At 39.5% G+C, this 27,013-nt stretch overlaps 1 protein-coding gene across 1 annotated transcript; it reads left to right on the forward strand.

Annotated features, from left to right (window-relative positions):
• Nucleotides 1–16,715: 16,715 nt before the first annotated feature.
• Nucleotides 16,716–17,119, forward strand: LOC122734168 (40S ribosomal protein S15a-like). Its single transcript, XM_043974898.1, has one exon. The coding sequence runs from the start codon at nucleotides 16,727–16,729 to the stop codon at nucleotides 17,117–17,119; it is 393 nt and encodes a 130-aa protein (XP_043830833.1). The 5' UTR covers nucleotides 16,716–16,726.
• Nucleotides 17,120–27,013: the final 9,894 nt, after the last annotated feature.

A 27,013-nucleotide genomic window follows, 5' to 3' on the forward strand; every position in this document is an offset into this window, starting at 1 on the left:
TGTAAGTAAAAAATGATTTAAATAATTTGAGGACTATTCATTGCTCATTGCTGAACTACTGTGATATAATAAAAATGCAGATAGTACCTAAACTAACTTAGCCATTTAGGGCCATACCAATAAAACTTACCTGAGGATATATTATAAAGTTAGACATAATAACTAAATTCATTTGGTGCAACAAAAAGTCTGAGAAGTTAGGATGTTCGTCATTGTGTATGCTGAAATTCCCTAGGATTCGAGCAACAGGGAGAGAGAACATGAGAGAGCAGAATAAGGCACTGGAGTCAATGAAGAAAGAAGTACCCTGAAAGTCAGATAATCATTACCAGACAAACATGGATTGAATGAACAGTGAAGGAGAGATTTTTTTTTCAGGGTGAGGCAATTGGGGTTAAGTGACTTGCCCAGGGTCACACAGCTAGTGTCAAGTGTCTGAATCTGGATTTGAATTCAGGTCCTCCTGACTCCAGGGCTGGTGCTCTATCCACTGCGCCACCTAGCTGCCCTGAAGGAGAGATTATTGATGAAGGTGGTGGTGGCAGAGTCTGGAAGTGGCAGAAGAGAACAACTGAATATTTTTATTCTCCCACCAGTGATTTGTGAGGCATGATTAAACATGTTATAGAGCATGGCAAAGGATACTATGTCATTAAGAGGAAGCCAGGTTTCATTGAATGCATGGAGTGTATAAAGATGTGATATATTTAATCCCTCCACCCTAGCTCTGGCAAGGGATCAGCCCACCTCTGTTTGATTCTTCCACTCATGGGGAACTTCAGAGATAAAGAAGCTTGGTAAGGCAGCCCATGAAGCTGTTGGACTTCTCTAATTTAAAAAAAATTCTTCCTAATATTGTACTTTTTTTCCCTTTTGTTAGAGAGGATGTGGGAAATTGACTTAATGGGGTATCAAGGCATACTTTTCTGCCACTGATAAACAATGTGGCTCCATTCCAGAAACTCATCAGGCTCCCATCAATTTGATGGTCTTCATAGCCATCATCTGGAAAAGCAAATTCTGTGGTGAAGAGGCTGGCCTTCTCACCAATTGCCAACCAAATACTACTCGTGTGGTGGGCAGGCCACTCTAGATGAAGGGGTGTTGGTTCCCTGAGGGGGTGATGAGAAGCAGCATGTGTCAAGCCAATCACATTGCCACCTTGACCACCATCTTTCTTTGGACGCTGATGAAAACAGTTCAGGACTCTGAACCCAAGAGCCTTTGAAATAACTTAATTTCCAACCCACTTCCTTTCATCTATCATCCTAAATATTTCTATGGAGATACAGCCCAGCAACTGCTACTACATGTGCTAACAGTCACATTTAATCAAGCCCAGAAAAGAAAGTTCTTGTTACCAAAGTCATTGGTACTGGCAAATGGTTCATACTCAAAACTTACAAGAATTTATTAGTGGAAATTGTATGAAAAAGGAGTCATCACCAACTGCTGTGCATTGTACCCTAAGGACCATAGACCCTTTCCATCTGACCTGCAGCTGAAATTTTCTGTATAGATTGTCTCTCCCATTAGAATGTGAGCTCCTGGAGAGTAGTAACAGTCTTCCTTTTCTATTTTCATCCTCAGTGCTAGGCACTGTGCTTTTGCATATAATAATTGCTTAATAACTATTTCATTTATTCATCCTGGTCAGCAGCTCCTCTGGATGGTCAGCCTGGCAACTACTCCACAGATACTACAGCCACTTTTAAACAAAACTTAATAGTGCTTTATTTTTTCCAGTTACATGTAAAGATAGTTTTCAACATTGATTTTTATAAGATTTTGAGTTCCAAATTTTTCCTTCCCTTCCCCCTCCCCAAGATGGCAAGCAATATGATATAGGTTATATATGTACAATCACATTAACCATATTTCCACTTTAGTCATGTCATGAAAGAAGAATCAGAACAAAAGGGAAAAACCTCAAAAAACCACAAAAAGCAGAAATAGTATGGTTAAAACTACATTCAGATCACACAGTTCTTTCTCTGTGAAAAACATTTTCCATCATTAATCCTTTGGAATTGTCTTGTATCATTGTGTTGCTTAGAAGAACTAAATATATCACAGCTAATCATCTCACAATATTGCTGTTACTGTGTACAATGTTCTCCTAGTTCTGTTCACTTCACTAAACCTCAGTCCACTTAAGTCTCTCCAGGTTTTTCTGAAATCTGCCTTATCATTTCTTATAGCACAATAGTATTCCATTACATTCATATACCACAACTTGTTCAGCCATTCCCACTACAGCCACTTCTACTGAAGACTGAGAAGTTTTTGTCACCCAAGTCCCTGGCACTGTGAAATGGGTTTAGCATTAGAAACTTATATGACCTTAGAGAAAAGGCATCACCATCTCCTTTGCTGCTGCTGCACCCTAAGGACTATGGGGTCCCAAGGGACCTTTTAATCTCACTTTCAGCCAAAACCTTCCCTCTCCATTGTCTACCTTATTTAAGAATGTGAGCTCCTGAAGGGCAGGCACTGCCTTGTTTTTCTATGTATGTCCCCATTATTTAGAACAGTGTTTTGCACATAATAAATGTAGAATAAAGGCTTCATCCATCCATCCATTCATTCATTCCTTTGGCAGCTTTGGCTATAATTTCCTTATTTTCTCCATGATCTCTCTGGAGGGCAAGTTGTACAGTGTCTCATATGGTCAGGAATAGGATTTTTATTATGAAACATAAGACCACAGTTCTCTAAAATGTCACCAACAAAAAAAATATACTTTGTTTTGTACCAACTTCACCAGCTACTTCACCAAATGACTATTTCTGTCCCCAAATCAGATGATACTTGTCATTTCTGGAATATACTTCTCATTGTGGAAGTATTTGTATTAGATTTGGAAATTTACCGAAGGGATGCCCAGCTTTTGAAACTTGCTAGCAACATTACTTTAATCCTGTTTTCTCTTTGTTGTAAACAAGGGAAAGTACCACAATCACTCTACTGTCACTATGGCAACCAGGGCTTTCACATGAACAACCTTCTTCAGACAGATGTAAATGTCAATCCAAACACACCAAATCTCTTCCATTTCCCCTCATCTTATGTTTGTCTGTGAATTTTACACTATGCATTAATTGACCAACTTTCACTGAAGCATAGGATGTCAGAACTAGAAGGGACCTTAGAGGTCATCGAGTCCTATTTCCTCTTTTTACAGATAAGAAAACGGAGACCTCGGTTAAGTTCTCTTACTGAAATATTTTTCTTTGTGCTGATAGAATATTGTGAATGAGTTAGCAAAGGTCTCCTCCATTACAAAAAGGGAAACACACCAATAGCTACATTTCCCCCTAAATCAAGGCCAGAAGGAAGGGCTACCTAGTAGAACTCTTGGTCTCTACTCACCTGAGAAAAGAAAAGTGTCCCTCCTATTGTTTAAAATATTATAAATTTGCTACTGTGGTGTGAAAAATAACTCATTTGGACCCCTACTCTATTACAGTTAGTATTAATTAGTTTGCTATGATTCCATAGGGGTAGTGATTACAAGTTCTATATATCAGGCCCCAGATCTGTGAGCTGCAAATTGTCAGTTGACTTGCCTAATCATAGGAAGCTAACTAGAGGACCTCCATTCTTGTTTTTCCTTGTTAAGGCGACCAAGCCCAGCATGAAGGAGGTGATTTCATTACATGGAAAGTCCCCCAACTTATTTTTGTACCTCTGGACCCCTCTCTCTTGTGTCCAACATGAGCAAGTGACCATCTTATGACCACTTAGTCATTGTTGATGCCCCATGCTTTGCCCAACCTGAGACCCCCCTGCTGACATACCATTTCTAGCTGATGCATCATTTTTTGTTCCCTGAAGAAAGGTCTATCCACCAATGGAATTCTGTACTTTGTAAAGCCCCTTTAAGTGTTTAGTTGTCAAATCTATTATCAAGCCTTATAAAAATAAGGCCTTGGAAGAAGGGGACATCTCAAATTGTGAGGAAGATCTGAGGTCCACTTCACTAGAGGGGACTATGGACCCTTTAATAAAGTGCCATGGGCTCAGAGCTCTGCCTCAGTCTCTTTTCCTTGTAAGTTGAACAATTTCGATCCCCACAATGCTATAATCAAGTCATTTAATTATGGCCTATGATTAATCCCAGGCTGGTTTCCCCCTCATATTTGTGTTAGCTAAGAGTTTCAAGAGACAAGCCATCTGACTATTGTTGCCTGAGTTTCACAGAGTGTCAGTTATTTAGTAGAGTCATCATTGTTCCAGTCATTGGACTTGAACCAGCTTTGCTCTTTTCTGAAACTGAACGTTATCAGTTCACACAATGATGATGAGAGCTTTCTTGGTGACTGATTTAGGCTAATGAAACTTTCGAAAGACTCACTGATAAATCAGGATGCTAGTTGATTGATTTCTACCCAATAATCATGACTTGTTTTTTTGTATAATCTTTCATTTTTGGTGGGTCAACTCTGGAGACCACATTGTAGCTTTAGGAGGTGGTTTGATGAGCATGTAACGAAAGCAAAGGGATATGGATTTTCATTTAGGACTATGTCTTTCTAGATGACAAATTTCTCCATTACAGAGACATTTCTTTTTCTAATAAATAGGATTTCTCTTCTAGAATCCATGCTACTCTCTTCATTTGACTGTGGTAGACATGGTCTTTACCTTTCAGAATAAAGTGTCATAGAGTTAGTCCAATTCCCTTATTTTAAAGGTAAGCAAACTGAGGCTCAGAGAAGTCAAATGACTAGGCCAGTGTCATATAATTAGCAAATATCTGGGGTGTGATTCAACCCTGACTCCAGATCTAGTGATCTATCCACTGTAATATTTTGTTCAGTTTCGCAAGCCACATTTTAAGAGGCACATTTATTAACAGGCTGGAAAGTGGCCAAAGGAGGGTGAAGAACGTAACATTAATTCCATTTTAGGAGCAGCTAGAAAAAAGAACTGGGATGTTTAGCCTGCAATAGATAAGACTTAGAGGGTATTTGATAACTTTCTTCATGAATATATAAGACTTTCACATGAAAGAGAGATAAGATTTGTTTTCTTTCCTGCAGGGGACAAAACTAATATTAGCTCACAGAAGTTTCTGGTGTAAATTTAGAATCTCAATGAAAGGAAAAACTCCTAAATGGTAGAACTGTCTAGAAATAGATGAGGATGCCTTTTGAAGTCAGATATTTCCACTGGCTACAGGTAGGTCTTCAAGGAAAAGCTCTCTGACCACCAATCAGCTGTGTTGTAGGAAGGGATTCTTGTATAGATACGAGTTGAACTACATGAATATTAAGGTCCCTTCCAACTCTTGAGGTTCTCTCACTCTCCGGTCCTATGTTAATTTTGAAGGAACAGTGAATGGCCCCAGCCCTCACTCTTCTGCCTTAGGTCAGCACTTATATAGGGGGCTGATATTGTTGTTGACCTTAAAGACCATTAGACAAGAACTTTGCCTAGTTACCCTTTTTTGGACTCTTCTTGAATCCCTTCATGTTCAGTTTTCAATTGATCAAATGCCCAAACACTAATCAATTCACATGTTTATTTAAAACCTTACCAAATATTAATATGGTATTTTTGACAAAGGTAAATTTTGAGGAGACAGGCTTCAAAGAGCTAGACTCCGACACCTACTACTACTTTTGTAGTCTTTGGCTCTGAATTTGCTCAGCTAAGGGAGTTAAACTAATTGCTATTCTGGCAATAAAATGGATGATCCTTATTATAACAACAACAACAACAAAACCAAGCTGACATTTTAGAAGTCCTTTAACGTTTCCAAAGTGCTATAGATGGGCATGGGTGTATGTGTGTTTATATGAAATCTCATGTGCTCCCTTCAGGCTCTGCATCTATACGCCTATGAGCCTTCCAACAATTACATGACAGCAGGCAGTACAGATATCATGTTCTTTTGGAACAGGAAGCAGTTGACAACTAGAAAATGACGTGACATGCCCCAAATCATGCAATTGGCAGATCCAGGCAGAATCTTGACTTGGACTCAGGTCTTCTGGTTCAAAATCCGAAGCACTTCCTTCTGCCATCAAGCAACTTATAATCTAGTTGGGTAAAGAGAACTCTCACACATGATTCAAAGACCAAATAAAAGCTTGACTCATTGGTCTACATTACAAGTATGAAAGACACAACTTTGGGCTTGAATATTCAGTGAGGGTGGGATTTTTGCTGGGTTTTAATGTATGAATAGGATTTAGGCATGTGGAAAAGATATTTTGAAAATTGGAGTTTGAGAGACCAGCATAAATGAAGATATGGCAGCAAGAATAAATGTGAGGTTGTGGGAGAGGCAGGAAATGTGGGTGCATGGTATGGGGAAGACTAAATTATGAAAGAAGAGTCTGGGGTTGGTGTGCTAATAACAGCTGACATTAATATGACATTTGGCATTTTTCAAAATACTTGATCTCATGGGAACCTCACATCAAGCCAGTTCAGTAGGTAATACTGACATAGCAATTCTGGCACTTGGCAGTGTCTAACACATAGTAAACATTTAATAAATACTTGTTGAATGATTGATCCCTATTTTACACATAATTAAATTGAAGCTCAAAGACTCACTTTAAAAAAAAAAGACTCACTTGGTACTTTACCAAGAGTCAAATAACCAACACATATCAAAGATGGGATTTGAACTGTGGTGTTCCTTACTTTATATACACTCTGCCAGGATGCCAGGGTTCCTTCTAGGTAGGTCATAGGCAGTAGGAGTTGAGGCACATTAATAGATTATTGATAAGAAGGTAATGTGATGAAAGCAAAGTTATTTTTAGAAATATGTTTTGGGGAGGGGCAGAGTCAAGATTGCAGATCACAGGAAGTGACCCAGGTGAACTATCCCAACATTCCCTTCCAAACAACTTTAAAATAACAAATCAAATTTGCAGGGGGCAAAGCCAACAAAAAGTTGGGATGATATATTTTTATGGCCTAAGAAAACTTAAGAGGTAGACAGGAAAAGTCTGTAACATCAGGATGAAGGTCTGTCTGGAACCCACTCATGTGTCAGTGGCAGAACAGCCATAGCAGCAGCTGCATTGAGAGTTCTCAACCCACAGAAGGCAAGGGAGGTGGACAACTACTCAGAAAGATATTACAGGGGACTCTTTGTTGGCATTGAGTTTAGCTGGTGGTGATTTGCATCTATGTTGCCCACATGCAGTTCTGGGTCACAGTTCCAGGGCAGAGAGGAATGCTGATAAGACAGTGAAGAGAGAGCAGGAGCTCTGGTTACAGTACCAAAGCAGAGAAGAGTGCTAGCATGTACAGCTTCAAGGGACCAGGAACCCTCCTTAGTAAAGACTGTGCAGACCAGGAGACCAGTGACCACACTTCTCCCAGGATCACACCAAAAACTTGCAGATGCCTCCCCCCCAAACTCGCTCCAAAAGCAGCAGTACAGAAAAGCCTGAAGCTTGGGAAAGTGCCTCCCCACCCTAGGTGAGGCCATAGTTTTCTGCAAAATGAGGGGTTTAGATAAAGTATCTTTTCTGTCCCTTCCTACTCTAAATCTGTAATAATATGATATAGCTCAACTCCTTCATATTACAAATGGACCAGGTAATTAAGGAATGTCTGCTTCATTGGAAAAATAGGCCAGGTTGACACAGGGAGACACTGTGATGTAGTGAGGTCACATGGTATAGAGACAAGAGCATTATCCTAATGCACAAGAAATCTAGATCCTAGTCCCCTCTTTAGTGCTTACTAATGACTTAGACAAGTCATATCCTTTCTCTATATTTGTTGCCTATTGTGAAAAGTGATAATGTTGAATTAAGTTATCTCTATATTAGCTTCTGACTCCATTAGACATTTGGCATTAGGCCTCAAGAAGTTTGACAGTAAAGCCTGAGGGCTGTCGGAATTTATCAAAATGTACCCAATTTAAGAATAGCCATGCAGTTGGGGATTTTGGCACATTGTGGTTTATGGTTAGTTTTTGAGTTGGGAGAGGTAGTTATTTTTGTGATTTCAAAGTAATTGTTCTGTAAATGTTTTTCTGACTATTTATTTTCACTGTTTTTGTGAGGAAATAACCACAGTCATCATGTTTCTTGTTATCACATTGCATTACTTTTTAATAATACATTTTAATTTTATATTTTTCTTGATGCTAATTATTGGAGTAGATAAATGGGGGATTGGAAAATAATTCAATATTATGTACCCAAATAAAATAAGATGGCATTAGAGGCATTTTCTGCCTCCTGGCTCCCAACATTAATCAAATTTCAATTAGAAAATTTTGAATAAGTCCTAAATTTGATTGCTTATTAAGCATTTGATCTTTTTTGAAAAGAATGTAACATTTGTTTCTTGCTTTTGATTTAAAACAAAGCAAAATTTCAGTATTTGACTAAAGTACAGATTTTTTTAAAAATACAGCTGCATTCATAAATAATCAGTGATTATTATTTGCAATCTTTTCCTGGAGAGTATTTTCAAATTCTTTATCTTAGTCATTTAGTAGTTTTTAGTTGCTTCCTGATGTATAATGGTTTTAAGAAAAATATTAGAAAGTTATATATTGTTCCAATCTCAATATGATTAATAATAAAAGCAAGTGCCTAAATTTTCTTCTCCAAAGATTAACTTTCTAATATTAGTCATTTTGTGAAAGGAAAAAGGAAAAAATCCTCTTTAATCAGGGTAGTTCAAATCCTGTGAGTCCCAACTGAGAATGATGCAATTTGTCAGTATCCCCTTCACATAAAAAGACATGTATTTCTTCTCCTTGCAATTTTCTGCATAGATGAAGAGAGAAATAGCGAAACATGATGATTTTCATTTTCCATCTGACATTTCTTTTGAGGCCAACACAAACGTGTGAGGGAAAATGGTGATACAAAGTGAAGACAAAGCACAGCACACTGTGCCAGGTAATTTCACAGCTTCCCAGTTTATTTGATTTCCCCCACCTGGAACACTAATTAGGCTAGGAGGATTTGGGCCGAAAATAGATTCCAAAGAACCCATTTGTCTCAAGTGTGGCAGAAACTGAAGGAGAACTCCCTATCTTTTTTTTAAAAAAAAAATGAGTTTCCCTTAGATTCATCATATTACCAGATGGCACAGTGTTGCCAGGTAGCTAACACTAGAAGAAAATTTAGTCAATGGTGACTCCTCTATCAATAAAATTGGAGTTAGATTAAAAAAAATTGTTCCTGTGATTTGCTTGCATTGCAAGTTCAGGCTATGGCTTGCCAATCCCTTCCCTCTGCTCCACCATATACCCTGCCTCCCCCAAAATAACATTGTCAAGTTGATATTTGGGCTTGTCTGAAGTCAAATTCAACCAGATTTTAAATTAAATGCTTCTTCAACATATCAATAAATGACATCATGGCTGAATTGTGACAATCCCTTTGCCATTTTCTGGGTCATTGTACTTAAAAAATTTGCTATTCTTCTGATTTTAAACCCAGTCAGAACTATTTTGCTTCTACCCTAGATTGTCCAAAACTTGAAGGAACTGCTAGAAATTTGGAACTAACCATGAGGCAAATGTAAACAGCAAAGTTGGAAAAAGGATTGAAGTCATCCTCTTCTGTCAGTTATCTAGTGTTTGTATTGCCATGAAAAGAACATCTGCTGTGTAGGTGGAAAACCAGGTCTCTAATCCCATGTCGGAAGCTTCATTCCTCTTTGACCTGGAGCAAGTCACTCTACCTCTTTGGGTCTGTTTCCTCCTGTGTAGAAGAAGGTGGTTGGACTAGATGGTTTTTGAGCTAGATATCCCTTACTGTTTTAGATATGTGAACCTACAGAAAGAAAGAGATGGGAATGCTTTCACAGCTCCTTGAAAAGAAGCATTTGCTTGACTTATAGCAATAGGTTCAGACAAAAAAAAAAGCAGTAACAACAAGCATTTCATAAAGGCATGCTGGATATCAAGCACACTGTACTAGGCCCTGGGGATATAAGGACAACATTCAGTTTCAGACCTCATAGAACCTAGATTCTAGCAAGGAAAGACAATGTGTACATATCTAAGTGTGTGCAAAATAAATTTAACAAACAGCTAAATACAAAATAATGGGTATGAGGAGAGCACACAAACAAGGGATATTAAGCAACTGTATCTCCCACTGTTCCCTGCATAGACCATTTATCCAGAGAAGCCACTGTTATTATTGTTCCCAGAATGTAAATCAGTAAAGAACCTGTGATTTGGGGGGTGGGGGGGATGGGATTCCTTTTCCTTATGCAGATTGCAAGTTGATCCATGAGTAAGTTGATAAATCATAGGGAACTGATTACCTATCAACTAAGGGCCTTACTTATGCTTGCACAGCTAGTAAGTTTCAGAGAGGGGACTTGAACCCAGGTCTTCAAGATTTCAAGCCCAGCAGTGACTCTATCCTTTCCACACTGTTGCCTCCCAGATAAAACATTCTAGAGTCATTTTCAGTGTTGTGTCTTAACTTCTGGTCTTCCCACTGTTACCTTTCTTCCCATTTTTCCTTGCCTATCCAAATACTGTCCAATTTACAAAGCACATCTCAAATCCCATCTCCTCTTCCATAAAACTTTCACCAACTCTAGCTTGCATGCATTATTCCCCTTCTCGAAAATCTGCCTATCCTTAATTTTATATTGTCTTTCATTGTCTTCTCATTTTTTCACATCTGTCTTCCCTCCCTCACTAAATTGTAAAAGAGCAAGGGCCCATGTAATAATATTGAGAATTGATATCTACACAACAGTTTGTGTTTACAAGTACATTATCTGACGTTGCTATTTGCTCCAATACAATGATCCAGGACAATCCCGAAAACTTACAATGAAAAATGCTCTCCACCTCCAGAGAAAGAACTGATGGAGTTTGAATGTAGATGGAAGCAGACTTTTTTTACTCTCTTTATTATTCCTGGGGTTTTTTTTGGTCTGTGTTTTCTTTTGCAACATGACTAATGTGTAAATAAGTTTTGTACAACTGTACATGTATAACCTATATCAAATTGTTTGCCTTTTTAATGAAGGGGGAGGGGAGAGGAGGGAGAGAATTTGAAACTCTTTTTTTAAAAACATGGTAAAAATTGTTGTTTACATTTTAGAGAAAATTAATTTTTTAAAAAGTTATTTCAACTTTACAGTTATCTATTTCTATATAGGATTTTTAATTTGAATATTATCCACAGTTTCCTATTAAGATATTTTCATTCTGACACTGCCAATCTTGAATGAAGGGAAGCAGTTTGTCAATATAAGGCAGGGAATGGGTTGGGTAGAGGCCTCAGACAGGTACCTTTAGGAGAGAATGTCTCTCTGGTCTTCAGTTTCCTTGTTTGTAAAAATGCAGATAATAAAAATGTAGTGCCTGCTCCAAGTTGGGAGGACAAAATGAGATAAGGGGTAGAAAGCTAGTTTTGGGAACCTTAAAATGCTCAAATGCTCAGGCTGAGAATTATGATGGGGCTAGGGGTGGGGGTGGGGGTGGTGATGGTGCTGATGCTGACTCTGATAGGATCACAAGATCAGAAATTTAAAGCTGAAAGGGATATTAGATGTTATCAGGGCAGCCCTCTCATTTTACCAATTAGGAAACTCAGGTTCCAGAGAGGTTAAGTGACTTACCCTGAGTCATATAGTTGTTAAATATCTAAGGACAGATTAAAACTCACTTGTAAGGGGCGGCTAGGTGGTGCAGTGGATAAAGCACTGGCCCTGGAGTCAGGAGTACCTGAGTTCAAATCCGGCCTCAGACACTTAACACTTACTAGCAGTGTGACTGGGCAAGTCACTTAACCCCAATTGCCTCACTAAAAAAAAAAAAAAAAAAAAAAAAAAAATCAATGTGAAAAAATTTGGGTATAGGGGCAGCTAGGTGGCGCAGTGGATAGAGCACCGGCCCTGGAGTCAGGAGTACCTGAGTTCAAATCCGGCCTCAGACACTTAATACTTACTAGCTGTGTGACCCTGGGCAAGTCACTTAACCCCAATTGCCTCACTAAAAAAAAAAAAAAAAAAAAAAAAAAAAAACTCACTTGTAACACCAGATTCAGTGCTCTATTGACTATGCCACCTAGAGAAGGAGGGAGAAGAGGTGGGGCTGATGAAAAAGACAACCCATTGGGGAAGAGGCTTTCATGTTCAGATATGGAAGCTGAACAGCCTTCATGGGCATTTTTCATACTACCCCCCTGTCATGGGGTACACAGCACCCCAAAAGTTCTCTGGGGTACATCAAGGAAGCTTCTCCTTGAGAAACTAAACCAGAGGACAGATAACGCCTAGAGAGATAAGCTGAACCAAATCGGACTGAGCTAGCTTGGGATTCCTACCCTTCATTCTGGTCTCCCTTACCCTGGGGAGATAAATTTGGGTGTGGCTGTGGCCTTTGCGTTCTGAAGAGGGATCTGTAGCCACCCCTCACCCAATTCCTTTAGTCACTACCAGTGGGAAATGGTCCTCCACTCCTCACCCAATTCCCCCAGCTACCACCAGTGGGGGATGGTCCACCTTCACTAAAGGAACTTTCCACAGGCAGATGGTCCACCCCCATCAGGCCTCTATAAAAGTATTTTCCAGTCTCCTGTGCGAGGAGATTTGGTACCTCTGAGCCATGTGCTTTATGCCAATCTCCCCATGAAAAAGTCCAAGGATTTCTTTCATGGTTTCCCTCCCCCCACCCTTCCCTTCCCTTGCTCCTAAATAAACTATCACCTTATTCTAACTACTTTTGTGTGCAAGAGGATATAATTCTTTAAAGAGGAATTCCTAAGAACCCCAACTCCTACCCCAACCCCGTACCCCATTTCCCCCCCCATATCATTTGGCGCCCCCATACACACACACACACACACACACACACACATTCCAAATATTTATGCCACTGACTACATTGAATGTCTCTTGAATTTCAGTTTTTTCAGGTGGCTCTAGAATCCTTCTCTCATTGTAAGATTCTTTCAATTAATTACTCATTAAAAAAGTACTTTGAATAGATCAAACCACTTAATAATGCTTTCTAATAAATTCACCCGAAACTTTCCTATTGTGCAACATGGGAATGTTGTTAATTTCTCCAATAGCTTTCACTTCCACAGCCTTTTGTAGATATGTATAATAGGGACATTTGGGTAGAAAGATGTACTGAATAAAACAAAAATCTGATTTTAAAAAAGCATCCTTATGGATACCATCCTAAGCTTTAATAGTAGCTATAATTAATTGGTCAAAATATGCAGATTTTCCTCTTACTTGAGAATAATGAATGCTGAAAAATTTTCCAGATATAACTACTACTCATTATAATTTATCAACCTCAAGTTTTCTTCATAGAAATGGGTCATTAAGTGCTCACTCTATGAAATCCCAATACACACTCTATTGTGTGAATAATTGACACTGGAAAAATCAAACAAATATTTCAACTCAAATTGGAAAATGAAAGGAGTTTCAAGACATATTTAAATTGGGAGATTAAGGTTTGTCTTGTAGCATATGGAATTTAAGATATTTTTCGTTATGAAACACTTGAGATCAATAGAAATCTTTACTGGGAGATTGTGATTTTAAATACTGTATAGAAGAGAAATATAAATATTGGATTTAAGTGAGGAATGGAAATACATACTTTGGGGAGGGCAATGCATTTTCAACTCATCTCCCACATCCATGGTCAGATTGTTTTAAGCCATAAAGAACACAGTCATCTCTCACCCTTTATATTGAGTAGAAGAATTTGTTTTCCTTCTCCCCCATCTTGACCCCTTCCCAGCATATGCTTTTCCCAGTTCCCCTGCCTCTGGGAGGCAGATGGAGAGAGTTTGCTTCTTTCTACTCCTCTGAAAGACACATTCTTGTACCTGGCAGAATTGAAATAGACCCTGAACATTTGTTTATTTGGATGACTAGAGAAAGATGAACACACTACAGCTTCCATTTATTCTGTTTCATTAAGGTGAAGAAGTATCTTTAACTTGTCCAGTATTCTTCAATATTTTTTTCATGTATGAATTCTTTGATTCAGTTATGGAATAGATGATTTTACATGTAAGAAAATGGAAGTAAACGGGGTTAAGTGACTTGCCCAGGGTCACACAGCTAGTAAAGTGCCTGAGACCAGATCTGAACTCAGAAAGATGAGTCTTCCTGACTCCAGGCCTGGTCGGGTGCTCTATACACTGCAGTGCCACCTATTGGTTTCCCTCCCAGTAATCTCTCCTTATTCCAGTTCATCCTCACTCAGATGTCAAATTGATTGTCCTAAAGTTCTGATCTAACTGTGTCACCTCCCTGTTCAATAAATTCCACGGGCTCCATAGCACTTCCAGGATCAAATTGGAAATTCTGTTTGGCATTCAAAGACCTTTCCAGGCCTTTTCTATTGTTCAGTGACATACTTCCTTGCTATCCCTTGTAGAAGATCTTCATTTTGACTGGCTTTCCCCCATTCCTGGAATTTTCTTCCTCCTCATCTCCTTTTCCATAGTGTCCATCAAAGATCAATTAAAAATTTCGATGACTCCCCCTTAATGCTAATCCCTTCCCTCTGCTTATTGCCAATTTATCTTCTATATATCTTGTTTGTAAATACTTGTTTGCATATCATTCCACCAGTAGTGCAGAGGATAGAGTACTGGGCCTAAAGTGAGGAAGACTGGAGTCGAAATCCAACCTCAGACATTTATTAGATGTGTGACCCTGGGCAAGTCACTTAACCTCTTTGCCTCAGTTTCCTCAACTGTAAAACGGGGATTATAATAGCACCTTCCTCCCAGAGTTGTGAGGATCAAGGGAGATATTTGTAAAAAGCACTTAGCACATTTGCTGGCACATAGTAGGCACCATATAAGTATTTATTCCCTCTACCTTTTTCCTTCTCCTTTAGCCTTTGAGCTCTTTGAGAGCAGGGACTGTCTTTCACCTTTGTTTTTATCCCGAGTGGTTACTTAACACACAGTGCTGACCCGGTAGTAGGGATTTAATAAATGCTTGTGGACATGATTGTTTGGATTAAATCACATTGTTTTTATACTTACCTATGTACTTCTTATCTCCCCAATCAGAATGTAAGCTCCTTGAGAGTAGGACTGCTTCATTCTGTATAACTGTATCTGTAGTACCTAGCATATAATAGGTGCTTAATAAATATTTACCCAGGGGTGGAATGAAAAAAGTACCTGTGTTAAGATTCTCTCTGTTCCCATGGGTCTTCTAGTCAATCATATGGGGGGAGATGGCATGCCCATATCGATGTCATCCAAGGTAATCAAATGGATCTGTGATCTCACTGAACATTAAGATGATGATTCAACCCCTAAAACAATGTACAATATGTTAGGAAATGGTGATAGGAGATGCAGTTTATCCAATGACTCTCTGATCACACTGTAACCAGTTTCATCATATTTCCCTATGTCACTATATAAATTTTTTTCAGTTCAAATTACATTTAAAAAACTCCAGAGAGATTTTTGATCCATTTGTTTCAAATAAAACTGGAAAAAAATTTAGGGACATCCTATTGTTGTGGGCCCAGGGCACCCCAGAAGTTCTCTGGGGCACATCAAAGAACCTTTTCCTTGAAAAACTAAACCAGAGGACAGATAAGCCTAGAGAGATAAGAAGAACCAGTTCAGACTGAGCTAGCTCCCTGACCCCCACCCTTCATCCTGGTCTCCCTTACCCCTGGGGAGATAAGTTTGGGTGTGGCTGCTCCCTTTGTGTTCTGAGGAGATGGCTTGGGAGATCTGCAGCCACCCCTCACCCAATCCTTCCAGCCACCACCAGTGAGGAATGGTCCTCCCTCACTAAAGGAACTTTCCACAGTCAGATGGTCACCCTCCCCCTATCAGCCCTCTATAAAAGTACCTGCCAGTCTCCTGCTCGAGGAGATTGGTACCTCAGAGCCATGTGCTTTGTGCCACGCCTCTCTCCCCAGGAGAAGTCCAAGGATTTTTCTTGGTTTCCCTTCCCTTCCCTCCCTCAGCCCCAAAATAAATTACTATCTTATTCTAACTGCTTTTGTGTGCAAGAGGGTGTAATTCTTTAAAGAGGAATTCCTAAGGACCCCAAGCCCCTACCCCAAACCCCATACCCCATTTTCCCACATGACACTATCCTACAGGGTAATGTCTTAAAAGCTCTCTGGGGTAGTTTAACCTTTGGAGGAGGGGAGAGAGTCTGGATATTGCATTTGTAGGATCACAGAATTCAGTCCTTTTTTCCTAGTTTTAGTAAAGGTGCCACTATGAAATGCACAGTAGTTCCCATTGTTTTTTAATCACAGAACCCACCCCCCTCCCATTATTATGATGTGAGCCTGTTTTCACTCCCTTGTTTCTGACATTACCATTTTTATACTCCACTGAGTCTTCCCCTTACAGAAATGGATACTGGCCAAGAAGACAGAGGAAGAATAATAAAACCAAAGAAATCATGTTAAATAGAAATATTTCAAATAAAACTATGTATTTACTGTTCTTTCTTTAACTGCAAGGATTAAGTATATTCCAACAGCAGATTCCAGTGAACATTGAATAATAATCAGGCTAACATATATTGTCTTGTCAGTCTTTTCCAAAGCATCTTACACATTCCTATAAAAAATCTTTGATTGGAACAGCCAGGTCCTGAGAGTTTTGATTTTTTTTGTCATGTGGCTGACCTCTTATAATAATAATTTATGTGATATAGAAAGAATGCATCATATCTCTCCGCGCTCACCCATCTCGTCCTCTTTCCGCCATCTTGCAGCGCCGCCACCATGGTGCGCATGAATGTCCTGGCAGATGCTCTCAAAAGCATCAACAATGCAGAAAAACAAGGAAAACGCCAGGTTCTCATTAGGCCGTGCTCTAAAGTAAGGGTCAGGTTCTTAACTGTGATGATGAAGCATGGTTACATTGGCGAATTTGAGATCATCGATGATCACAGAGCAGGAAAAATTGTTGTGAACCTCACAGGTAGATTAAACAAGTGTGGTGTAATCAGCCCCAGATTTGATGTTCAACTGAAAGATCTGGAAAAGTGGCAGAATAATCTGCTACCATACCATCAGTTTGGGGTCATTGTGCTTATAACCTCAGCTGGCATCATGGACCATGAGGAAGCAAGACGAAAACATACAGGAGGAAAAATCCTGGGATTCTTTTTCTAAGGGTGTAAAACATACATACAAATAAACTGCTCCAATGGACAAAAAAAAAAGAAAAAGAAAAAGAAAGAATGCATCAAAATTATGTACAGTTCAAAGGCTATTTTGTAAAACCACAGTATGTTTTCAGTGGTTTGCATGGCGAATTAACGATACAACCCTTATTAATAATAGAAGGATTGCTTCTGTTCCATGGAGGATGAAGCAGAAAATGAGTTGTGTACTTTGGGGATTTTGCCTCTTGTGTAGTTTTGGTAGGGGAAGATCATTTGACCATTTCATTAAATTGGGAAAGAGAAAATGGTTTTTGGTGTTTACTGATCTCTAGGACACTGTCCTTTCTTCCTCAATGAGTTCATTCTTTCCTCCTTAACTCTTGACTTCATATGGGTGGGTGGGAGGGTGCCTTTATCACAAATGGTGGAACTCTCTCCAAAACCCTAACCTCTCAACTTACTCATTTCCCATAACCTAGTCCTCTATTACACCACAGCTACACATAGAGATAGTAATTGCTTTGATCTTCCCAGGTTCACACATCTAATGTGTTGGAGGCAGTCAGTGGGCCTAAGTCTTCCAGGTTCTGGGGCTGTAGCTGCTTCTATTAATGAGAGGAAATTCTTTATAATATTCATTTCTGTTCTAATTACTCCTCTTTTCCACCAAGCTGCTTATATTTTATTACTCATACCTTTTTATAAATGTAAACTGTGAAAACACCTAAAGTGGTGCTATTCATATATTTGGTGCTTAGGGAATAACTGACACAGATCTAGGAAAGGACGGGAGCAGGGCCACTGCTGGCAGATTAATATTTCAAGATATTCAATCCAACAAACACAGGATGTAATTAATATTTCTTACCTCCTTAGATATTAGTCTCTCTCCTCACTGTGCCATGGCACTGAGTGATTCCTCAAAGGCGGTGCCCAGGAAGTTTGAGCTCTGGCTCCCAGCTCCATACTTGTGGAATGTAAAGATTAGTAAAACAGCATGGTGGCTCTCAAGAAGCTTACCCATCAGTCAGGAGAGAAAAAAAGCAATACACACAAATGATTGTAATTCAAGGTACAATGTATAGTAGGCACTTTGTGTTTGTTCATTTTTTTCCCAATTAATGAATGGTCTATCAGTCAATAAGCATTTATTCAGGTCCTTGGAAGTACCAGGCACTGGGAATACAAAGAAAGTACTCCTTTCCTACCTCCCTCCACTACCACCTCAGAAAAAGCACAAGTGCTGCTTGCGAATTTGCATACTGTTGCTTCCAAGTTTCCCTTTGCCCAAGAACTCCTCTTTCCAAAAAGCCTGCTGCCATTTCCTCTTATCTGTTACCCTGGAAATTAAGGAAACAATCAATATAGTTGAAATAAGGTCTTTAATCGGGGTATCGCAAAGCTCAGAAGCTAGGAATACCCAAAGATGGGAACTGAGGACAGGGTTTTTATGGGGTAACAGAACAAAAAGGGAACCAAAAGATTGCTGCAGAGTCTAACAACTACTTAATGTAAATGAACCTTTAACAAAAGAAATAATAGAACTGCCCCTGAGTTAAGTATAGAGGCTACTAACTCTAAATAGAAACCCCAGGGAGTAAGGTGGGGAAACATTGGGAGGGGATAAGTTGTTTGGGGGCAGGTGGGGGAGGTCCATAAATCCATCTAGAGTCTGGGAATGACAAAGACAGTCAGCCCCAAGCACTTCATCTGCCTGGGTAGGGGGACTGGGTGGGGAATCAATCATATTTATAATCACACATATAAATTTGTGGTTATCATCTCCTATGGCCAACTATTCATTCTGTCTCTCTGAAACATCTACAGCTGCTACTAATATGCCCTCCTCTAGTTAGGCTATTAAAAAAGGTTCTTGGCATCTTTCCTACTTTGCCCACCAGGGGTCAATTCCCAGCAGTTTTCAGCTCAGCTTGACTGTTTGTTTTTACTTTAAGGCAGCCATACTTTTAGCCACACCTTGAACAAAGCCTGGAAGATGAAACCTCAGAGTTGTTTCAGTTTGCTTTTCTCTCATTGTTAGTGCTTTGATATTTTTTGCATCATTGTTCAAATATGCCTTATTTTTAAATAATTAATATTCTGTTTTCAAGTCATCTTTGAGGAATGGACTTTAGTCTTGTATAGTCCATTCCATAACAATATTCTATCGTTACCCTGGAGATATTAGGAGAAGGCCTTTAGCATGTTGTCTGTACCTTCTGAACCAGATTTAGGAGAGGGTTTGGACAAAAGTCACACAGATTGGGCGGGTGTGGCTAGGGAGTGATATGGATCATTGGAAGAAACTTCCAAATCAGTGAGATCCCAAAGCCACCAATCCACCCTTCTATCCATCTACCTTATCTATGTGCACATTCTTTGCGCTTTTATCCGGATCAATTTGGCAAAACTCCAAAGAGAATTAAAGGAATTTATTACAAGTACTTCAAGGGGGCAACTGGTGACCTGCTGATTGCCCGAGATCGGCTATAGCTTTAAGGTGGGAGAGGCTTTTATTGGTAACTTTTGTAATGAGATAAAGGCAGTTCAGATAGGTCCACATCAGCAAAAGAGACTGGGCCACTGCATTTCAGTTCCTTCCCAAGTAGCAAGTATGGGATGTTTTGCAGGTAGGGGTACAAACATCACTGAGAGGGGTGTGTGACAAAGAGCAGGTAATACAAAAAGCCTCCCCTAAGACTGATTGACAGGCAGGGCTGGGAACAATGGGTCAATGAGTCAACATCACTTCTGATAGATACATACATAAATATATACGCATACCTTTGATGGCACATTTTTTTAGCAGAGATACTTGATGCAAAGAAGTATTTTCCTATTAAAGTTTTCCTTCTTATCTGAGCTACTTTGAATGTGTCTGTCTAAATTATTAATAACATAATTTATTTTAAAATGTGCATGAACAAAATCAAAGCAGCTCATATATGAAGGGGAATATTATGTTATGATATTGTTATTATTATAAAAACTTCCTCTGTGTGCCTTGAGCCTTCCCTCTCCTGCTGCATAATGTATCCTCTGGGGGAAGGTGGCAGGGGACCTTTTCCCTCCTGCTGCCAGGCTTATATTCCAACACGATGTGGAGAACTCCTGGTGCAAAGAGTATCCACCTTCCCTTTGACCTGAGGCCTTCTAGTTCTTGCTTTGCCTGGGGTCCCTTTAGGGATCTGGAAGAGCAAAGCTGGTGGGAAACAGGACTTCTTTCTCCTGCTGTGCCATTTCCTGTCTGATCTTCACTCTTCAGAGGGGAGAGGTGTAGGGAAGCAGTGGTTCCCATTTGACCAGCTGACCACATACCTCCAGCCTCACAATGCACTTGGCTGCAGCCCATCCAGCCTTTGGGAAATGGTGTGGTGCCCTCCATTCGAGTGATGAACATTCTCCCACCATTCCAGTGATTCCAAACCTTATAGATCCTTATCCAAACTCCATTCCCCATCTCTCCCATCTCATTCCCATCTCAGTCCCCCTTAGTCCTCCTACTTCAAAGTTCCAACCAAACATCTCCTGATGGTGATGGCAAACTTCCCATCATCCTAAACCTTATCCTCTCCCACTCCTTCCATCCCCTAACTCCTTTTTGACCAATTTAATATCTTTCATTTCTGTCCCTTGTTTTCTTTTGCTAGCATATTTAGAGCTATGTCAAATAAAAGCAGGGAGATAAATTATGTAAATTTTTCTTATATTGTATCATTCTTGAAGTCCCAGTATAAGGCCCACATAGTCATGGTGAATAATTTCTACCTATAGGACTTTATTTCTTTTGCCTAGGATTTGTTTGTTTTGCATCTATAGGCATTAGTGATACTGGCCCAACTGGTCTCTTTTCTGTTTTATCATTCACTAGTTTCAGCATTGTGGTTCTATTTCTCTCAAAACAAAAGTGATAGAGTATTTTCTTCCTCAACTTTTGAAAATAATTATTAGTTTAGGTATTAATAGTTCCTTAAATTTTTGATAAAATCAACCTATAAATGCTTTTGGATGATTTCCCTATGCTATTTTCTTCATGACTTGTTCAGTTTAATTTTCTGTGTCTGGGTTAAGATTTCTTTTTCATGTTCTGATAACATGTATATTTGATGTTTCTATAGGTAATCCTCATATTAAAATATCATTTTTAGCAGCATATAATATTTAGAGGTAAATTCTGGTGATTCTTTTTATTTCTATTTTATGGCATGTCTGTGCATACATATATGTAGATAACCGTATATATAAAATATAAATATATAAAATATATAAAATGTTAGAACACTTTTTTTTCCTTTGACAGGTGCTTTAGTTATATTATATGATTTATTCTTTGACCCTCTCATTATTCAGGATTTCATTATTAAGTATCTCTGTGCTCCTAGTATTGTCATGGGGAGAATGGGGTAGGAGGTTTGGGGTAGGGGTTGGGGTCCTTAGGAATTCCTCTTTAAAGAATTACACCCTCTTACACACAAAAGCAGTTAGAATAAGATAGTAATTTATTTCGGGGCTAGGGAAGGGAAGGGAAGGGAAGGGAAGGGAAGGGAAGGGAAGGGAAGGGAAGGGAAGGGAAGGGAAGGGAAGGGAAGGGAAGGGAAGGGAAGGGAAGGGAAGGGAAGGGAAACCAAGAGAAATCCTTGGACTTTGCCTGGGGAGAGAGGCGTGGCACAAAGCATGTGGCTCTGAGATACCAATCTCCTTGAGCAGGAGACTGGCAGGTGCTTTTATAGAGGGCTGATGGGGATGGGGGTTACCATCTGACTGTGGAAAGTTCCCTTAGTGAGGGAGGACCATCCCCCACTGGTGGTGGCTGGGGGAATTGGGTGAGGGGTGGCTGCAGATCAGTCAAGCTATCTCCTCAGAACACAAAGGAAGCAGCCACACCTAAATTTATCTCCCCAGGATTGAGGGAGACTTGAATGAAGGGTGGAGGTCCCAGAGCTAGCTCAGTCCAATCTGGTTCTGCTTATCTCTCTAGGCTTATCTGTCCTCTGGTTTAGTTTTTCAAGGAAAAGATTCTTTGATGTGCCCCAGAGAACTTCTAGGGTGCTCTGGGCCCATAACAGTATTCATTATTGTTTTATTGTATTATGTCATAAAATACATATTTTTCATTCTTTTACATTTATTTGTATTTTGTGCTCTAGCAGTCTTTACCCCCATAAAGATTTCATGTAGTAAAACATATATGTATGTGTGTATGTATGTATATATAACCTCCTGAACAGACCATTGAAATTAACTGAGGGGGAGAGGGGTCAGATTTGTAGTTCAGAAAGGTTATCTTGAGAGCTAAGTGGAGAATAAAGGGAGAGTCTTGAGGCAGGGAGACCAACCAGCAGGCTCTTGCAATGGTGTAGTCTTAAGGTGATAAGGGCCTACAGCAGGGTGGTGGCAATGTCAGAGGAGGGGTGGGGGAAGGGGGTTGCATTATATGAGAGATGTTGTTACAAAGTAGAAATGACATGACTGGACAACTGATTGAATATAGGGAAGTGAGAGAGAGTGAGAAATCAAGGATGACACCAAGGTTGTGAGACTGGGTGACTGGGAGGATGGTGGTACTCTTGAAAGTATAGGGAAGTTAGGGCAAAGAAGTGGTTTGGAGGACAAAGGTAGTGAGTTCAGTTTTAAACGTGTTGAGTTTAAGATATCTATACAATATCCAGTTGAGTGTATTCAGTAGGTAGTGGGAGATGCAAGAGTGGAGGTCAGCCAAGAGGTTAGACTTAGATAAATAGATTTGACAGTCATCAACTTAGACATAATACTTACATCTCTGGTAACTGATGAGATCATCAAGTAAAATATTATGGATGGAGAAGCAAATAGGGCTCAGGACAGAGCCTTAGGGTTAGCTAGAGAGACCTGAACAAGGATCAGCAAAGGGGACTGAAAAAGAGTAGTCTAATAAATAGGAAGAGAACCATGAGAAAGCAGTGTCACAAAAAAACTAAAGAAAAGAGAGCAGAGATGAAGGAGCAGAGGGTGATTGGCAGTATCAAAAGCTGCAGAGAGGTCAAGAAAGATGAGGACTGAAAAGAGACCATTAATTTTGGCAATTAATAAATCGTTGGTAACTACAGTTAGGTAGCTATTGAAAGATTTGTGTGATTAGAATCATAGAATATTGATTAGTAGAATCTCTGAAAGGATGAAATCTCTATTGGAGCACCACAGGGTCCTTGTTCCTATTCTGTTTAATCAATTAAAATTATAGATAATGTGAAGTTTGAAAGCACAGCTAACACATTAAATGACAGAATCCCCAAAGACTTCAAAAGTCAGAATGATGAATTAATCTAGTATGATGAAATTTAATATGGAGAACCATGAAGTCCTATGGTTTAAAAAAATCAACTACACAAATATGGGATAGGAGAGGGCAATAATTCATTTGACCTGGGAGTTTAGTAGTCTATCAATGGAAAACAAGGCATCAGTTTGACATAGAAACCAAAAAAAGTTATAATAAAATATAAGTTTGCATTGATTGAAGCATAGTATCCACAAAAATGTGATAATAGTCTACATTGGTCAGACCACATATGTAGTATCCACATTCATTTCTATATTATGACATTTTAGGAAGGTCATCAGCAAACATCTTTCAACTTATGTTAGAGAAGTCAAAGAGGACACCACAGCTATCTGAAAGCCTTGAAAGGACTGGTTGTCATGTGGAAGGAGGATTAGTCTTGTGCAGCTAAGCCCCAAGAAGGAAAGCCAGGAGCACTGGGTAAAAGTTACAGAGTTAGATTTTTGCTCAATGTTTGTAAAAACTTCCTTAAAAGTATATCAGGCGGGGCAGCTAGGTGGCACAGTGGATAGAGCACCGGCCCTGGATTCAGGAGGACCTGAGTTCAAATCCAGCCTCAGACACTTAACAATTACTAGCTGTGTGATCCTAGGCAAGTCTCTTAACCCCAATTGCCTCACCAAAAATAAAAGTATATCAGGTCAAGAGTGTAAGTTAAACATCTCAGAAAGCAATGAGTTTCTCATCAATCAGTAAACATTTATTATGTTCCTACCTCATCATGTGAGACAGGAGTGAAGGAGGAGAGAGTGACAAGAAGGCATATGAAAGATATGATGGGATAAAGAGGGAGCTCATGTCAAGGGGCCTTAATTTTTTTCTGTAAAATATGAGACTGTGAGATTTAAAATTGGATACTAGAGCATTAACCTCCCCTTCCTAACCTTTTCCTTATTTTATCTCCCAGATTGGTAAGTTAAAGAAGAAGCCTCTGGTCTCTAGTTAGAGCTTTTATTGTTTGGAAATTATTACAAGGTGATGTTGATTAGAGGGATAGGAAAGTAGAAATACAAACAAATAGTTTTAAGTCTAAGCTTAGTCTATATTCCGTATAAAACTCACCAAAAACCCAAGGCCACTTTTGGGGGGAGAGAGCCGAGTCAAGCACATGCTGCTAACAGCAAGCCGGGCCGTGTCCAACTCCAATCAGTGTCTGTCTGTGTGTTGCGCCAGTCCTTGGACCAGGAGAGCAGGAAGGAGATCACTTCCATTCTCTCCTTGCCTTTTAAGCTTGCGCCCTGGAAGTGGAGTGCTTAGCAGCTGGGCTGGCATGCATAGCCCATGCACGGCCGTCAGTCTCCTCCCTGAAAGGGTGGTCCTTCAAAAACTGACGTCTTTCCGTATTCACTAACCGACTGTTAAAAACTTTTTACCACAAGACAAAGCTCTAAGCTGAGAGGGGAGGGGAGGAAGAGGAGAAGCTTGGAAGGCTGTAGGAGGGACAAAAAGGTTGGGAAGAACCACTATGGTGAGTGGGATAGTGAGTGGCATTAGATAGATAAAGGGATGTTGAAGGATTGCCCAGCAGCAATGAGAACCCAGTTGAGATTGTGTAACAAAGGGGCAGCTAGGTGATGCAGTGGATAAAGCACAGGCCCTGGATTCAGGAGGACCTGAGTTCAAATCCGGCCTCAAACACTTGACACTTACTAGCTGTGTGACCCTGGGCAAGTCACTTTACCCTCATTGACCTGTCCAAAAAAATAAAGAGATTGTGTAACAAAGTTGTCATAGACCCAGTCAGAAAGATTGCATGATTTTCTCCACCTTCATTCAGCAGAATGTGTATAGGAGCAAAGGTGGCCAATGGTGGGAGTGATCCAAGCCTGAGGCTTGCAGGGCATAATAAGCAAAATGTAAAGGGGCTAGGAATTCAAGAAGAGAGGGCAACACAGAGCTGAATTGGTTTACCAAGGTGTCAAGATGTGGAAAAGAGGATAAACTAGTTAGTGCAGGGGAAATGGAATTGGAGGTCATAGTGCAGAAAAAGAGTAGGGTTTTATAAGGGAAGGCAAAGGAAGAGGTGAAAAGACAAAACAATAATAGACTATGGTTGGATTTGGAAATTGTTGAAGGTGGCAGTAGTATACTTGTGGCTGATGAGATCAAGAATATGAGCGTCTTAATGTATGTTTAAGACCCCGAGTATGAAGGCAGGAGTTGAGTAGGAGAGAAAAATAGTGAGGCATGAACTGAATTCATTGAGGAAGGAAGGGAGTGACCAGGAGGTCTACAGATAATAGCTACCAGGATTTTTGATTGGGTGATAGATGTCAAGAACATTAACCTCAAATGAAAAGAAGAGAAAGAGTGAAGTTTCAGTCAGTAATGGAAAAGATGACTAGGAAGCTTGTGCTATCTAGGGGGGAGCAAAGCCTTAGTAATAGCATGGAGATAGGAATGGGAGAGGAAAAGATTTAGGATAAAGAGAAAGTTGATACCTATGAACAGACATTCCCCAGGGAAAGGGCTGAGTGGTGTTTGGTCAGAATTTTGGTGTGGGAGGGTTGAAGGGGACAGGAATAAGGAATCAGGTGGTGGGAGGTAGAAAATGGGGTTTAGATGATGATCTGTGGAGGTTCAGAATCACTGAAATGTGTTTACATTAAGGTACTCTAGTTTATTCAGCCACTCTCTAGTTGTTGGCCATACTTTTTCCCCCAATTTTGTCATATTACAAACAGAAGCAATATGAATATTTTCAAAGAAAAGGGTTCTCCCCCACCCCTATTTTATGTTGATTTGGGGGTAGAATACTATCACGATCAGTGATTCAGAATGACTGCATTGAAATGTATGATCAATTCTGTGATTCATGACACATTGCTCTTTTGTTTTCCAAATTTGGAGCATGTCTGCCATCCTAAAAACAATGTAGTAAATTTGTTTCCTCACTTCCCCATTAACTGGTTTGCAAAAACCCAACAAACTGGTCAATTAAGTTACATCTGTTTGTTTTCAGATCTTTGTGTGACAAAAGTAGCAGATGAAATCCTAAAATAAGAATCAACTGAGTTATGTTCATATAATTAACTAATATATAAGACACTGCAGGGTAGAATAATTGCCTTTTACTTTTTACATCCTTCTACAACACCTAGCACAGCATTGGGGCTATAATAGGTGCTTAATAATATTTTGTATCTAGTTCAGGGCTTTTATATAGGTATTAGGTGCCAAATAAATGTTTGTTTGTAGATTGAATGCTACTAGAATTCTATTCCCTGAATTTTCCTCAAGGGATTTTCCTATTTGCTTATTTTCTTATTTGTATAATAAAATAATGAATGGAACATAAAGACTGTGTCTACATGCATACATCATTTTGATGGTTTTTAATTGCTTTAGCAGTCATACTGATTTGTGTGTCTAGAGACTTCAAATGACAGCAAAATGACTGACAAGTTGAGATCATTTAGAATTACATGGGCTATGCTCATCTTCACATTTCTGCTCTGTTGTACTGGATTGCAAATGAGAAAACTTATGTTTTAATACTGACTCTAAAACTAACTCTGTGGCAGTGGTGAGTTATTTCAATTCTCTAACTCTTTTTTTCACCTTTTTCCAATGTGGATATCA

This window comes from Dromiciops gliroides, chromosome X, assembly GCF_019393635.1.
Source record: "Dromiciops gliroides isolate mDroGli1 chromosome X, mDroGli1.pri, whole genome shotgun sequence".
NCBI lineage: Eukaryota > Metazoa > Chordata > Mammalia > Microbiotheria > Microbiotheriidae > Dromiciops > Dromiciops gliroides.

What these genes read in the sequence shown, in the direction of transcription:
- LOC122734168 (XM_043974898.1), top strand. Translation starts at nt 16,727, where the DNA reads ATGGTGCGCATGAATGTCCTGGCAGATGCTCTCAAAAGCATCAACAAT.